The sequence below is a fragment of the Haemaphysalis longicornis genome, unplaced genomic scaffold (assembly GCF_048455015.1).
Source record: "Haemaphysalis longicornis isolate Haplotype H1 unplaced genomic scaffold, Haemaphysalis longicornis Haplotype H1 scaffold_153, whole genome shotgun sequence".
Taxonomy (NCBI): domain Eukaryota; kingdom Metazoa; phylum Arthropoda; class Arachnida; order Ixodida; family Ixodidae; genus Haemaphysalis; species Haemaphysalis longicornis.
The window spans coordinates 230,066-246,243 of record NW_027526260.1 but is presented as its reverse complement, the minus strand read 5'-3'; the positions used below and the strand labels follow the sequence as shown (position 1 = coordinate 246,243).

General features: G+C 43.8%; 1 protein-coding gene across 1 annotated transcript; it reads left to right on the top strand.

Annotated features, from left to right (window-relative positions):
- Positions 1-6,236: 6,236 nt before the first annotated feature.
- LOC144165982 (uncharacterized) lies at positions 6,237-15,942 on the top strand. Its single transcript, XM_077695652.1, has 9 exons — positions 6,237-6,496; positions 6,924-6,956; positions 8,215-8,462; positions 10,999-11,138; positions 11,222-11,369; positions 12,925-13,062; positions 13,603-13,737; positions 14,124-14,276; positions 14,886-15,942. The coding sequence occupies exons 1-9, from the start codon at positions 6,322-6,324 to the stop codon at positions 15,192-15,194; spliced, it is 1,479 nt and encodes a 492-aa protein (XP_077551778.1). The 5' UTR covers positions 6,237-6,321; the 3' UTR covers positions 15,195-15,942.
- The last annotated feature ends 236 nt before the right edge of the window (positions 15,943-16,178 follow it).

Genomic DNA, 16,178 nt, shown 5'->3' with positions numbered 1-16,178 from the left:
CAGGCGTTCGGCTTGTCGTGGGCCGCTAAAACGGGCATGGCATTTTGTGAGTGCCGAAAAATTTCGTGTGGACGGCCATGCTGTTACTTCGTTCTGGCTTTCCGATCTGGCTAGAGAGGAAACGGCGACGCTTTTTCGCTCTCCTGATGCCGAGCTGCGCGCGAGATAGAAGCGTACCATTTCCCGAAAAAAGTTAGCGAATCGAGCTTTTATTTACTGCACGTCCGCGTATGATAAAAAAAACAAAACAAACCTTTTCACAGTGGCTTTGGGAAGCGCCGTGAATGAAAATACATCGTGCTTCAATATGTGCGCAGACATTGTAGCTAGAGAGAATACTCTTCGGCAACCGATCTGGAGAATCCATGTCGCATTTTGTCGGTGCGACTGCAGAAAAGATTCCCCCTTTTTTTTATCGGTGCTTCCCGCATTTTTTTGCTCGCAAAAAGAATAAGGCTGCGAGGACAGTGCATGGTTCGTTCATAATGCCAACGAGTGAAGTTGAAGACGAGCCAGTGAGAGTCGTTGTCGCGCCTTCAGGAAGGGGATCGGCCAATCAAAAGAAGAGCGGCTGTGGAGCGGCTGAGCGGCTGCCGCCCGATTCCAGATGATGATGATCGATAGTTGTATCCCCTTTGTAGCGGGGTGATGACGTGTCACTTTACCAAAAAAAGAAAACTAATACACCTAAGTTTTATACTCTTGAAGTTAACTTCCTCTGTGCTACCCTTAAATCCTCGGGCTTCTGGAAGCAGAATATTTCCCTCGTGTAGATTTGGATAGATACCCTAGCATTCTAACACTATGCCGCATAGTTTCTGTTTCTTTTCCGCAGACCACGTATACCACGTATACCCACCATTTTGTGAATACTTCCTCACGAAGCTCTTAGTTGGCAAGCAACCTGCTCTACACTCTTAATCTCGTTCCATATAAGTTCCAGTTAAACAGGGTGATCCACATATTTTTATCTGGATCCGAACAAAAAATAACTGGGACGAGAAATATAAGTGGATCTTATGTGGAACCGCTTTTTTGTTTTCCTTGTGTTTGTGGTTTTTATCTGGAACTCAATAAAGGGGGGGAGGCACTGTCAGAAGATCCACTTACTGTTCCACTTAGGTCCCAGTAAAGATTTGTCGAGTGTGCGCTTGTCTATTTTTTGCTCGTGTCTTGTTCCACGTAACTGGTGCGCTGCAGTGAAGTATACACTGTTTTGTGCACCAACTGGGACAATGAACCGCATATATTTGGCGCTCTTTTCCGAAGACGCACTTACATGTGCACCTTCACGATACACGCACGCACGCACGCACGCACACACACACACACAGCGCATATAAAATTTACGAAACTTAGGCTGTATCTGTGAAGCTTTCCTACAGCGGTTGACGTTTATGTATAATACAGCAGGATAAGCCATATTTTTAGTGAAGTCATTTCGCACAAGAAATATTAGTTTTAGCAATGCCGTAAAAACACTAAAAGACACAAGCAAATTATATTACCTTAGGGGAAAGCAGAAATTGCCGGAACATATTGTAACGTTGTGTGCGGCGCTAAAATGGCCTTTCCGCACATTGTCTTACTTCCGCTGTTTCAGACGTGCAGTACATCTAAGCGTTGGTGCTGGCATACTTCCCTTGATCACGGCCCAGTGCGCGCTTCAGTTTCACCAAGTGGCTAATACCTCCACTTCCCATCAGTAGGCTAAATCATCAATGACAATCGAATTCGAGCTCTGTCATCTTTCGGAACCCAATTTGCTGTTTGGACGAATCCCATAACAGGTGTGGTCAAGAATTTCTGGTGAACATTGTGTTTTTGTGGCAATACACGAAATAATTGTTGAGGTTGTCACATGCATAGTGAAGAAAAAAGGGCTTCCGTTCAACGCTAAGCCATCAGCCCACTGTGGTAGAGCCTAAGGGGAATACCTCAATTACTGCAGCCTTGGGTTATGGGCCTTTGGGTCATGTTGCGCATGTTGCGGCTCTAGATAATTCGAAGTCACTTAATTTTAATTTTTGGTTAATTGGGAGTTATGTGCTAGTCTCGGCAGTTTTACGTGGAATCCAATGTTCTGCAATTCGAAGCTAATACCCATTATACCAGTTAATTTGAAGTTATTGGAGATAAAAAGCACGGAGGTGACCGTCCTTTCTCGATAAAATTATGGCACCATCGCAACTGATATGCAGCACACAGTCGATAAAGCAGCACTTCAGTTGAGACTCCCGCACGCGTACGCATCTCTCTTTTGAGGTCCTCAACTTTGTAGCGCACAGCGCCGTGTGAGCAGTTTGCGTGGTTGGCGCTTGAGGCTTCGAATTTAGCGATGAGTCTGAACTATCATGACAACCCGTGTCGTACGCTTAACTTGGGGACGAAAATCGTGACTCTGAACTGACTGAAGAAGACAGACGTGTCATGGACTGGTAACAATGCTGTTATTCTCTGACGTCAATGGGAATATCGGTTAATTGAAGTTTCTTTCGGTCCCCGCGATCTTAGTATGACCAGGAGTCGACCCACCGTACTGCTCTGGCTTAAGTGCAGTAAGTGTGATTGCACTTTGCTAGATGTGGTGGCTTTTTGATTACCACAAGCAAAAGTTAAAAATTAAATAAAAACATCACTTTGCTGGAAACGCTTGACTCGGTGCGATTACGAAGTGTCGAACGAAATTCACTTTGAGAACTGAACATGCTCGCGCTATCTGGGCGCGCTCCGCAAATTAATGCAGAAATCTTGTTCTTTTTCTAGAATATGCACTTCAATAGAGGAAGAAATCGCTATGTTCACGCAGATATCTTCGTTCTAACTGCATCTCACCGAAAACTCTTCTGTATTTTGCTGCTTCTATAGTTGTTTTACTCCAGTGTTGGCGTTTAGCATTACAAATTCATTAAAACGCCCGGGTGTGGTGCTTTCTAATCATCTGTTCCACCCTTGGCCATAGCTATAAGCGCGTAATTTTATGTCGTGCGAATATCAAAAAGCATGGCTTTTGTTGTTTGGTTATGACCACTGCTGCATCTACTCAAGGAAATGCAGCAAAAAGAAACAGCGTCGATTGTGTGATTATTGCAAACAGCGACGCTGAAAAGCCGTTTATTGATATTGGAGGAACCCACGGCGGACGGCCAGAAACCACTTTGCGAATACCTTTCTAATGTGCAATAACGCCTGTATTACATATAGAGTACGTAATATCTATAATACATATCTATCTTATTACACGTCTAAAGAGTGGTAGTTGTTTAGGTCGGAGCAGACGCCCGTTTACGCACGTAAAGAAGCAACGATAGGAGCGGTGTTCGCGCGTCGTTGTGCTGGTGGACTTCGACATCGCCCAACCGCCCGACCAAAGGAGGCGATGCCCCATGGAAGCTTTTTTTTCCTCCATGCGATGCCCCGACCAACCACCGGCTCCATTTGCGCATGCGCGACCGCGCGACCTTCGGGCTGGCTGCCGCGGCTTTCCTAGTAAGTAACGGTGCAGTGAGACGGAAAGTGCTACGGCGATATGAGCGCAAAATGGGATGTGCCAACACTACTTACAACCACAGCGCCCCTAGCTTTACGGGTTCCGTCGGCTAATTCTTTACGTAATACTTCAGCCGCGCCACCAGTGGCAGGCAAAAGGCTCTTGATTGCAAAGTTCCGCGTGATGCGCCTATTGAGACCTACTAGAAGCTTTGGTGGTGACGGCCATTTAGGCGGCAACCGCGGCTTCTTTTCCGCGGCTTTTCTCTGTGCTCTGCGCGGGCAGCGCGGGCGGCGTGTCTGCGAGATCCTTCTCTTCAAGCGGTTGTATTGCCGTATTCGCTGCTCTACAAAGAGGAGTCTCTGGAATCGCAAGGAGGTGCAACAAAAAAGGTCAGTGCTGCATATTTAGGTCTTGTAAGAGTTGTTTAATCACGCTATATATTCCGCAGTGGCTGATAGGAATGTGCTCAGGTCAGTTATTTGAATTTAGACACACCTGCTTTTCGCGCTTGTTGATGACATTACCGCTTATTTATCTAATGTCTTGTAATTTGAGTTCGGTTCCTGAGGGCTAGCTTCTGGCGCGCCTAACAGAACAATCAAAATGAAAGAATTATGGGAGTTTTTTTTAGTTGCGGATACCGAGACAAGGGTTAACGGCTAACAGAATTTATACGTCAACTTCGCCGTTCGTAGAGTGTCCAAAAATCTGCGTGGAAACATTTATTATCGTAGCGTGCACCTCTAGCTGTTTTGGGTAGCATAAGTAGTAAGTGTCGTAAACCGTACAACGGTGCGCAAAACGAAATTGTGCTTACGGCTCGTGGCCTTGGGATCACGAGACATAGAATGCGGTCCCTTGATCGGGCCCCTCGACTGCACAGAACAAAAGCTCGCTGTGCGGCGGCTCGTGGGGATAGTACGTGTCAACTGAGCTCTTGCCGGCAGCGAGATACCGTGAACCGCGTGGCGGGCAGTTCGAAAGCGCACAGAAGGAAGATGCGCCTTTGTACGTAGCGCTAACATCTTATTACGTCATTTGTTTTCTTTGCTTACTGGAAGTGGTAAAATGTTGTGAAGCCCTCGTTCTCTTTATTAGTTTTCCAGTTGGCGAGAAAGGCATGTTTTGCTTGGATGAAAGCTGTCCGAACGGATGACGAGCTATTAGGTTCAGGTACCTGAAGTAATTAAGGAAAACCGCAGGCCGCTAAGTTATAGTTGTTCTGTTCGTTCGACGTGCTGCGGCTTTGTGTTTCTTTGTTTTCATGCCGGTTGGCCTTTTCGTTATGCGGGAAAGTTCCTGCATTGGGAAAAGGCGCTAACAAAAAAATGTGATTTATGCCGCGTACGTGCGGACGGTACTTTGTTGCGCTTTCTCCGTTCAGCTGTTCTCTTGTTTGCTCGTTTTTTTCAGTGTCAAAGAAAACGTTTTTGCTACCCACCTAAAAGAGGACAGTTGGGTCGCACGACTTTTGTACGCAAACTTACGATTACTTGTTGTAGCCAGTCTGTGGCCTTATGTTCGGTAATTAATAGGCCTTCCTCACTCGGTTGGGATGTCCCTTTGGGGGGCATGCTCCTCACATTAAAACTTTGATGTTTGCTAGTTTTGAGGTCACTGGGGAACAAGACCGAACGAAAGCGGACGAGGGCAGACGCCGGGAGATCCTTGCGAGTAAGATATGCTTTGCTGAGTGTATTTGAGTATTTTGCTTTATTGAATGTAAACGGTAAAACATTTTAAATTATAAGCTTGAACTATGAGGAAATATCATCGCCGCTAAATTAAACAAGTGTACCCCGGAATCTCAAGAACCCTGCAGTACTTCATCGCCGGATGTAACATACGCTACCGTAGCGGGCAGGACAAACCACACTACAGTACGTTTGTTCTTTGACACGGGCAGTAATAGGTAATTCGCCCGAATCGACATTTCTGACTGCGTCCAAGTTGGTTCGTCGCGCGTTAATTTTCCATTGTTTTCTGTCCCCCCGGGGTGGCGGTATTGCTTAGCTTACAGCACTTTGACGGCCGCTTTATCTGACATCGGATGTGAATCTCTACAACGTGCAACCGCGTGTCAGCCGCTCGTGATCTTCTGCCGCTTCATTTTTCGTTGTTGCTGCTGCTGCTGTTGCTGCTGCTTGGTTGCTTGACTCTACTGTACTTGCTAAATTAGGAAGCTTAGTCTTGTTTTGCTCCGCTCACGTACGTGCTTAAATTAAGGTGCATTCCACGTAACTGTTAACGATGTTCTAGGCGTTAGGGGCAGCACTACGTAGTGTATGTTAGATAGTTTCGTGTTCATTCTAATGCCTTCGGCCATTTCAGATGTTCTTTCGAGGCTCAGAGTTCAGCTTTTATAGTACCTTTATTTACGCCAGCCTTAGATTGCTATCCGACGTAGATAAATGCAAGTGATAGGGCGTAATTGTCTCAGCAGTAGCGTGTGTTGACTCTGCTGGCGCTTTAGAATGTAACCATTTTGCGGCAGGTTATATTCGTTAATGAAAAGGTATCTATCGTTCGCGGAGGGAAGAAATGTAGGAAAACGTGCTTGGCCTGGTAATTAGAAAGGGGTTGCGGCCGTTTCTATACCGTAGACGTCAGTTAAGGAAGTCCGAGTGCACAGAATAAAATAATTTCTTAACGACCTGAACTCGTACTTGAATACTGCAATCATAGTTCTCTATTCGATCTCAATAACCTGCTTAGAAACCGAATATGGATGACACCATTTCAACATTTTGTGACAAATATTCGTCTTCTTGTGTAAAAATAAAAATGAAACAAATCATTTCCAGTTTCTACAAGAACCCTTTGGCGTCATGGCGGCGGCGTCCACGGTAGCCGAAGATATCTCTGGCGTTCTGAGGGGTCGTTGTGGCGAGTGCGAGTGCGACGGGTTCCTGCGCACAGTGCAACTTGTAAGCCACGAAAGGGTGCCACTTGGATGGTGTATTTTATGCGGTCATGCCCCAGTCGCACATGGAGCATTGACAGGTGAGCTGAAACAGTGTGTAAATATTTCTAGTGCTCAGCAATGAAACTTTACCAGGAGTTCGGCACTGAAAAATACTTTTTTATCATCTTCGCAAGAAAGGCCCCCTTTAAATTCATTCCTTGGAATCGGCCGTCTTGAATGAGCTTTCGCGCGAATTTTGGTCTGTGAAATCGTAAACTAAATCAATTTAGCATTGAAGACGAAGATAGCCCTGAAACCTCAGTTCATGTGAACTGCTGCAATATGTAGGACATCTCTTCCTTCGCTTTGCTTCGATATCTCTTTCTTGTCTTTGTCGTGTTCTTCAATTCTAGCTTTTTTGCATGTTGTAATACACTGAAAACAGCAGACATGTCTAAAATAAAATATATTACGAATTGTAAACTGAAATTATGTTTCTATTTCTTTTTTGTGCATCGATTACAGCATCATATGAATTGCACCGAGGAACGCAGCAAGGTATGCTCTATCCCATATGCAGGACTCTTCTGAAGTGTATTTTTAGAAGGCTTTATGGTTATTTTCTTAGTGTGGTCGTGTACAAAATAGGCGGAGCGAGGCTCTACTAAAAATTTCATGGCATACATTGAAGTAGAAAATGCTGAAAAATGAAAAAGGATGGATTTGTTCAATCATCACTTTGGATTCTTTGACTAATATCTGCTAACAGCTTCGCCCCCCAAACAATAAAGCCCCAAAAAGTATTTCGTACAAACGCATTTTCTGCTCCTTTGTGCTGACAATCAAGCGCCGACTTTGAAGGGCAAGCTACAGTAATGGTGTCAGAAATACATTACTTTCTTGAATGAGCAGTTATTTGGCTAACAAAATGACAAGTACAGTTTTCTTTTTTCACTGTACCTGCAGAACCTTTTATGCGACAGTCAGTAAGCTTCATGCAGAGGTTTTGGTACATGATACTTGCTGTTGTTAACAAGGGCAGAACAAGTTGGGAAAGAAAGAAACCTCCTACAGCAGCACGGTTCCGAATTTGCAGATAGATTTTTGCAGTTCAGAGTTTGGGCGCTTTAATTTATATCTATTGTACTGGTTCCCTTTTCATCCATCTTTTTTTACACTGTCGTTGATCACAAGATCAATTAGTAGCACACGCACCCAATTCTTGTTCCACAGGTTCGACATTTTTGTAATTCGTCACACCTATTAGTGCTTTGTGCGCACTCTTGTCTTGTTACGTATGGTTTAGCGAGGTTTTGTAGCGATATCATTTGCTACATTAGTAGGAGCCTACTTTAAAATCTTCCAGGTCCTTCTTGAAGCAAAGTCACTACTTACTATTATTCTGCTTCAAATACTTAGTGCATAATTTCTGTTCTTGTTATTTTCGTAACTAAAATGTAGAATTAAGTGAAACAGAACGAGCTGGTAATGCTTTTCAATTCGAACTGTGTGTAAATATTGTTCTTCATTTTACTAAATATAACCCACAAATTATGGAGGCTTCCAAGTGAACATAACACTAATCACGCTTTCTAAAATAAACTTTTAGTCTACTCAGGAGAAGCATTAACAGGTGAAGAATGTATGGGGTGCACTATAGCACTATAGTACAATGAAAACAAATTGTCCAGGGTTGCTGTTTTAAACTGTTTTAATTGCAGTGCATGTAAGGAAACCTTGAAATCTTACAAGTCAGTATGGTCATCACTAATTGTTATAGCACATCCGGGATATCTTGCAACTGTTCTTTGTTTAGGGAGAGGAGAAACGTCTGCTGCCACTGCAGAGCCAATGGCAGCATTCGACCTTGAGCCCCAGACTTCAGCTGAAGCCTCTGCCCCTACACCAGCCCCTTCAACATCACCCAACCTGCAGCATGCCGCGGCTACCAGCTCAACCAGCCCACCTGATGTGATGAGTAGCCTGCCCTCTGCTCTGGCGCCAGCGCCTGGAATGTCCCCTCCTGAACGTCGTGTATTAGCGCCACTTCCTGCAAGCCTGCCGGTAGAGTTTACTCACATGTGTCAGCACTGTAGGTTTTCAACTAAGTACTTTAGCCGGTTTGCTAGCCACATGAGTGAAAGTCACCGTGGAATTAAGCGGTACACCTGTTTCACCTGTGCTGCAACATTCGGGGCGCTTGTGCGATACAAGAAGCATATGGACGAGAAGCATGCCGCCTCTTTAAGAACGGCTGAGATACCCATAATGAGGGCCGGTTGCACACCATTAAGTCCAGAGGAACTTAGCGCTGAACTTGAGTATCAGTGCCAGCTCCCACCATTAAGTGACGAAGCACGGCTTTCGGACCTGTGCCGGCTGCTAGAAGGGAAGCACAGGTGCACAAAAATTTCTGTTGACGCTGTTGTTCAGGGCGTGTCAGAGATGTTTCGTGCGAAAGAATTTGATCTTGATGTTTCTCAGTTGCAAAGTGACAAGAGCAGAAAGATGTTGTACGAACGTAACAACATTTATGTGAGGCCTTGTGAGAAAATACTTCCCAATGGCTCTAAAGCCTATTACGTGCCACTCAGGCAACTTCTGGCAAGCCTCCTTAGGCACCCAGAGGCAGCCCAGTACCTCTTACGTCCAATCTCCTCTTGTGGTGATGGCTGCCTCAGAGATTTTAATGATGGCGCAAGGTTTCGAAGTCATGCACTGTTCAAAGAGAAAGGGAACGTACTAGGACTGCTTGTCTATTGCGATGATGTGGATTTGGCTAACCCACTGGGGATGAAGCGAGGGGCCTCTGCAAAACTGACGGTCTTCTATATCATGTTTGCAAACTTCCCGCCTTCAAAGCGATCGCAAACAAACTCAATTTTCCTTCTTGCATTAGGCCTGTCAAACGACCTTAAAACCACTGAGTCCAAAAGAAAATTGTTGCAGGACTTTCTTTCAACAGCAAATGAGCTTGCAGCAGAAGGTATTACCTTGACTGTACAAGGAACAGAAAGAAAGTTTTATGGACTTGTTCTTGCGTTCCTTGGGGATAGTCTTGCCTGTCACAACATTGCTGGATTCAAGGAATCTTTTGCCCCAAATGTCCGGTATGCGTGCCGACGCTGCAGTGTTCCGACTTCTGATTTTTCTAAATTCTTTACTCACAAAGAATGTACTTTGAGGACGGATGATGAGATAAGTGAGCAAGTGGCGCGGTTGATGCGCACAAGTAATGTGGCCGAGCGGAAGGAGCTATCGGCTTCCTGCGGCATCAAGGGCCCATCAGTGTTAAACCATCTCACAGGTTTTTCCTTAACTTTGGACCTGCTTTTTGATCCAATGCATGTGCTACTGGAAGGAATTATTCCGAAAGAAATAAGTATGTTTTTGCGTTACCAGATCCAAAAGCGACACAGTTTTACTAGGAAACAGCTGAATAACCGACTGTCTAGCTTCAAGTTTGACAAGGCAATCAGCTGCAGTGACTACCCAAGGCTGTTTGATGCTTCCCTCACGCTGGTGTCATCAGCAAGTGCAACCGCAATTCTCATGCTGCATTTGCCTTTGTTGTTAGAGGGAATAGTCGCCATTAATGACTTAGGCCGAACGTTTGAGTGCTACCTATCAATGTGTAAAATTGCACAGCTTGTGCTATCGCCTGTAGTGAGTGCTGCAGCAGTCGATGAACTTGAGTCGGAGGTTGTTAAGCACCAGAAGCAGTACCTTGCCTGCTATGGTAACGTCGGTTTCACATCAAAGTTTCACATGCTGCTTCACATAGTGGAACAGATAAGACAACATGGCCCTGCCCACCATCATTGGACTATGCGGTTCGAAGGTAAAAATGCGCTACCAAAATCGAAGAAGTTTTTTAACTTCAAAAATGTTTCATTCTCAGTGAGTGAGTTTTACCAAGTCAGCCTGTCACACGCCATGTGGCATGGGAATGGCGAGGCGAGAAGAGGTTTCCTAGACGAAGAAGGTGGAAACATTATTGGAGAGCCTTTTTTGCTGACGCGAGCTTTTGTTCAAGCAGGCCTACCAGCGTCTCTGGTTGGATCTATGGGCATCTTGTGCGGCTCTGTCATGTGTGAAAACGTTGAGGTGGCAATTAACAGTGTGATGATGACTCGGACCTCTTCTGGGGGCATTGGATTTCTTAAGATCACCAGAATTGTTCGTGTTTCAAGCCAAGATTTCTTTCTGTGTAAATTATTACTGCTGCAGCAGTATGATCCCGAGGTTAACTGTTTTGTTTTGAGGGAGTCTGCGCATGAGACAGTCGTTACAAAGCAGAGATTTCTTCTCCCATGGCCTCTTTTTTTGTACCCAGGTGTCAACTCTGTCCGCTTTTTGTCTCGCTACTACACCCAGCTACCATGTTGAGAATGTTATGTACATTGTTGTCACGAGCAAATCGTTTCTGTCATTTGTTAGGGCATGCTGAGGCCGCAATTCTGTTACATACAACTGAGGACATACTTCAGTAATTTTTCTCGCCCCCTTACACTTTGAACAGTTTCAAGTTTTGTAATGCTTTCTTTGTGAATAAAAACATAAATGATTTTTTTTTCTTTTTTGTATTGCTTCTTTCTAGACCAACAAGCAATGGGACAAAGAATGTATACCGTCGTTCTCCTCATATTTGGAACCATTTTTGAATGGGCATGATCTTTCCGCCAAACCCAGGCAGCATATGAAAGCCCAGTTAAGGGATGAAATCATCACATTCTTGAAGTAAGTATCTGCCATCAGCTTTAGAGCTGTGATAGCCCTGTTTAGGTATAGTTACAAATCATGGTTGTCAAACAACTTTTCAGTGAAAACAACTTGATCAACAGTCCGAATCCGGCAGTAAGAAGGTGGCAATATGAAGCCTTTGGGAACAAGTTGGCGCACTCTTTCCCGGATATGCAGTTTGAGACGAGGGGCCGTGGCAAAAAGAACACAGATCTAAATTTTGGCTGGGTAAGTTGGTAGTTTAATTCCTGAAAAACCCAGTTCAGTGCATTGTTTGTTGCAGAAAATTTCTGCTTTTCGGCAACTATCATGTCGGGCAGGTTGGAACAGGTGGTAAAATTTAAAGCCAGTATTGCTTTTTATGCCATTCTTACCTTTCGAGACTTGCTGCTGTAGTAATATGGCATTGCGGATACCTCCCTCATGGTAACCACTATAAAATTACAGTACCAATCGACGGTGAAAATTTTCTTTTTGGGCTCCATTATTTATCTGAGGTGCAACCATTTCTCCAGGCATGCAAGAACTGGTTTTTTTGCAAGTGCTGTAGCTCTCGTCTTGGTTTTTTATGGCTCCTGGTGCACAGACGCTTATGGGGCCCATGAGTGTGCGCAGCTTTGCCTTGCTCCGTCGAGTATTTTATCCCGCATGCGTGCTGCGCATATACTACAGGTACTAGCACGCTTCCTGTAACTTAGATGGGCAGTGTTCCACAAAAATCTTTCAAACTGTATTTCTTGAAATTGTTTTGGTCTGTTTACTGCAGCATGTTTGACAGTACAATTCGATATCCAGAGTCGTGAAGAATCTGCGTTCGCACTGTATTTTCAAGGCGCATTGGCCATATTTGTTCATTTAAAAAGCCCACAGGTCAACTATCAACATGAAATTTGAGAAATTTTTCAGATGATTTCGATGACAAAAAAAGCCCATGTTTTAAAAAAAATTACAGTCAATAAGCCTGATGAATTAAAAAATCAAGAGTCTATTCTTGCTTGAGACTGGCCGTAAAAAAGAATAAACAGGTCATTCAGCCTAGATTAGTAGTATCTTGCTAGCATGAGAATAATGTCAAATATGTCAAAACTGAGTTGTAAACGTGCAGGCACCTTTTGCACATTTAGACACATCCAACGTCCTGTACACTGGTTGACTTAGTTTCAGTCCAGGTGGCATACCAGTGCATTGTGCTCTAAAAAAATATAACTTATCAGTAGTTCACCCACATACAAGTGGAGCACAAAAGCAAAGTAATGTTGGTATTAGGCGGTTAAATAAGATCATTTAATCTTAGAAATGAATGGATAGTAATGTGGTGCTGCTATAGAATCTTCCAGAAAAACACATGGAATAGTGATGTAGTTATGATTTATGGGAAGCTTGTGCAGCAGCCTAACCCACTAGCAGTTCTTTTCCCATTTCCCCACTAGACCTACAGTTGTTCTGCCCTAATAAAAGCTCGCGCTCTCTAATTTTGGCTTGTGCCAGTACGCCACCACATAGGGCACGTATATGTAGGGGTAAGAATTTGAGGCCGACCAATCTTCGCAAACAATTATGCTCGCCAATACTGTATCGGCATTCTATAACTTTATCTTTAATATTTCTTCGTTGTAGCAGCAATAAGGGAACACATTATCAATACACCTGTTAAGTATTTTGTTTGATTAGACATATATTTATAACCATTGTGTAATGACCTAATTTTTCCATAATATGGTAAAGCCAGTATCATGTGGTGTATATCTATCACCAGGTATTTCAAGGTTGACTCGTTTTTCAGAAAGCATTCATGCGGTCTGTGAGTGCCACCAGGAAAACGCGACAGCTTCGATTGAAAAAAGCCTCAAAAAGGCCTGATGAAAGTGACCGTGCCTGCATCAACCCAATCTCCTGCCCTGATGCACTACTTGAGCTGAAGGTGAGAATTTCATTTTTAAATGCGAATGCATTTCTTATTCGGGGGTTGTCGAGCGTTGGCCGGCGTGCGCCTAGCAACAGCTGTGGCGCGCCTAGCAACCGGAGCCTAGCAACCGGAGCTCGGGCGGGAGTAGCGGAGGGCAGTGGGAGAGGAGAAGCGCGCTGGGCGTGTGAGGGCGCTCGCATCGCGAAGCTCGGGCGGAGTAGCGGAGAGTGAGTGGAGAGGAGGAGCGCGCTCGGGCGTGTGAGGGCGCTCGCATCGCGGAGCTCGGCGGAGAGAGCTCGCGCGCGGGGCGGGCGTGTGGCGCGGGTCTCTCTCTCCTCTCCGCGTACCCTCTCTCCGCTCGCTGCGCTCGGAAAAATATATATAAATGCAGTGGAGTGCGCGCCTCTCTCCTTGACTGCTTGCCGCAGCGCACTCATCGGTGCACCCAATGCATTCGAATTTCCGCACGATCCCCTTCGGGGAGGTGGGGGGAGTTTTTTTTTTAAATATTTCTTGAAACAGTTCTTAATTTATCTGCTTTGCTTTTTTGCCTAGGCAATTGAAGATATGGTGACAGACTCCTCTAGCATAGACCTGGAACGAATGAAAATGCTTTTGGCCGCAACTGCAGAGGCCCGTGGCTCCATCCCTCCTGATGACCTGCCATCCTACTTTTTAAATCCTAACGTGGTAAGATTACTCAAACTTTCCAAATTGGGTGGGTTGTCTCGTACGGTTGAATGAATTTTTTATTTTGTGGACATTTGTTTAGTCAGCTGCAGTCGGTCATTTAGCATTTGACAATAGTTAAAAAAAGAATTTTGTACAGTCCAGCGAGCAATTCTTACCCTTTATTAATGGTGAGAAGGCATTTTATAACAATGCATAATCAAAGATCTCAAACTAAGTCAAGATAAATATAAAACCGACACTGCTGCTTCAGTAGTTGTGAGACTGACTTTTTCTCTGATCGATATTGCTGAGCAGAATTAAAAATTCTGAAGCTGTTTCAGGACCTCAGGTTGTTTCAGTGTGCCATAGTGTCTAAAATGAATGTGCTTTTTTTTTGCTTCTAGCTTTCCCTTGAAGCAGAAATAAGGTTCAAAGACACAGTGGATGCTATGGAGGCAAAGCTAAGCAGGGTACAGGAGATTTTGGAAATGGGAAGCATCATGGAGCTTGAATATTTTGTTCGACCAAGAAAGGCTGACGTTCCAGTTTTCACTACGGTAAGACAGCGCTTTTGCGTTTCTAGAATGCAAAGGGATAAATAAAAAGAAACTTGAGAGCTGTAGTTTCGCAAGAAAAATGTATAAAATACCATTACAAAGGTGTATTTTAAAGCACACTTTTCAAAGCGTTCTTCACCTGATAACAAGCCTCATAACAGTACTCTAGCAGTCACATAATGGATCGAAGACATTTATTTTTAATAGAAAGATGCATGAAGTGTGAAGTACGCAAAATTGGAAATGGTAGATAGTAAACAATATCCCTCACGGCTTGAAAAGCTTAGTGATGGTGAGGCCATTGAACCGGAAAATCTAACACTTTTCCAGAAATGCACTGTGATTCGGCTCACATTACGTAAGCGGCAGTGGTTTAGGTCTTAGTATTTTTTGCAGCTCAGTCGTACTTTAAAGGCGGAAGCTCTAAAATACAATGGAAGCCCCGAGGAAATTTTTCGCACAACTGACACATGTTGCAGTGTCAAGAAAAAAAATCTGCTAGCTATAAATAGCCTAATGAACTATTAGTATAATAAAAGGAGTATCCTCATGAACACTGTAATATTAAGACATTTAATGTGACAATTTTGCTGCTTTCCTTTTTTTAAGGCACATGAGCTTGGCGAAAAGTCCCCTCCAGGACCATGCATTTTGAACGACAGCAATGGCCTAAAAATCATCTGGAAGGAATACGTCATCGATTTACCACCGACGTCATCACATGAAAAGGCAGTCATCCTCCTGCTAACTGTATATTTCATTTTGAACCTGTCATACCCATATGCTTTTGGGCAGTTTCTGGGGCTCGTCCAGACGCTTGTGGTAAAGAGTGAGCCCTTCGACAGTGGTTTGATGTCATGCAAGTTAAGGTCACTGTTGAAAGGCCTGAAGCGGTCAGGTGTATCCTTGATGTGCTAAATGTTTTGTAGGTATACAAGTGGTTTCAAGGCTGGCTTGTTTGATTTTCTAACGTATTCCACTTGTTCTGGCTAAAATTTTCTATTTTCCTTTTCACTGCTGCCTTGTCGAAATTCTCAATATATGCAACATGCTTCCGGCTATCTTGTGTGTAAGACACGCTTTTATATGAAAGATCCTAGTTGTGAGTTTTCTGAAACTACTAAATGCTGAGGCAAGTACGCTGGGGTGTTTTCAGGGTCAAGTGTTCCAGTCACAATTTGATTTTGTATAATTTGAACACCCACGATCTTCCAACTGTACTGTTTTTAGTGTTTATATCGTTTTGATATATTGCCGCAAGCTTTCGGCAAATTTAGGTGTGCAAGTGTTTCATTGTCTATTTTGTCTTAATCTGTGTTATCTTTTAAATATCGCATCCAATACATTCTTCATTGGTCGTGTGATAATTAGTGTCGCTCATTGTTTTAGGGCCTTTTTCCTACAAGTTTGAGGATACTGAATTTTTCTGGATCTGTGATGGGAAAACTGTAAATCGCAAATATGTATTTGCTATTTGAGTTACCTTATTTTCTGTGAAAAGTCAGCATGTATACAGTTGCTGTTTATTATTGTTTTTAGCCAAAGCTGATGTACAAGTTTATTTTGTTTTGGTACAGTTATGTATGGGGCCATTTTTCTTCACTTTTTAAGAAAGGGGCATACGGGTGAATGCCGCTTAAAGCTTAGCTTTTGCGCCGTTCTGTTATTGCAGACTAGTCATTTTTCTGAAATTTTAGACAAGCGTGTCTGAAATGTATGTAATACTGCTACTTAATAAAGTTTGGTCATTTTGAAGAGCAGTGTATAATTACTAAACCCGTTTCATAGGTGTTTTAATGCAGGTATCTTGTTTATTTTATATGCAGCCGAAGGCCAAAACAGGAACCGAGAGGTGACGCCAAATTTTCTGCAGCGCCCTTCCCGGTACATTGGGCCCACTTT

What these genes read in the sequence shown, in the direction of transcription:
- LOC144165982 (XM_077695652.1), top strand. Translation starts at nt 6,322, where the DNA reads ATGGCGGCGGCGTCCACGGTAGCCGAAGATATCTCTGGCGTTCTGAGG. An exon ending in GAAATCATCACATTCTTGAA is followed by an intron (nt 11,139 to 11,221) that starts GTAAGTATCTGC and finishes ACAACTTTTCAG; the next exon opens with TGAAAACAACTTGATCAACA. An exon ending in CAGATCTAAATTTTGGCTGG is followed by an intron (nt 11,370 to 12,924) that starts GTAAGTTGGTAG and finishes CTCGTTTTTCAG; the next exon opens with AAAGCATTCATGCGGTCTGT.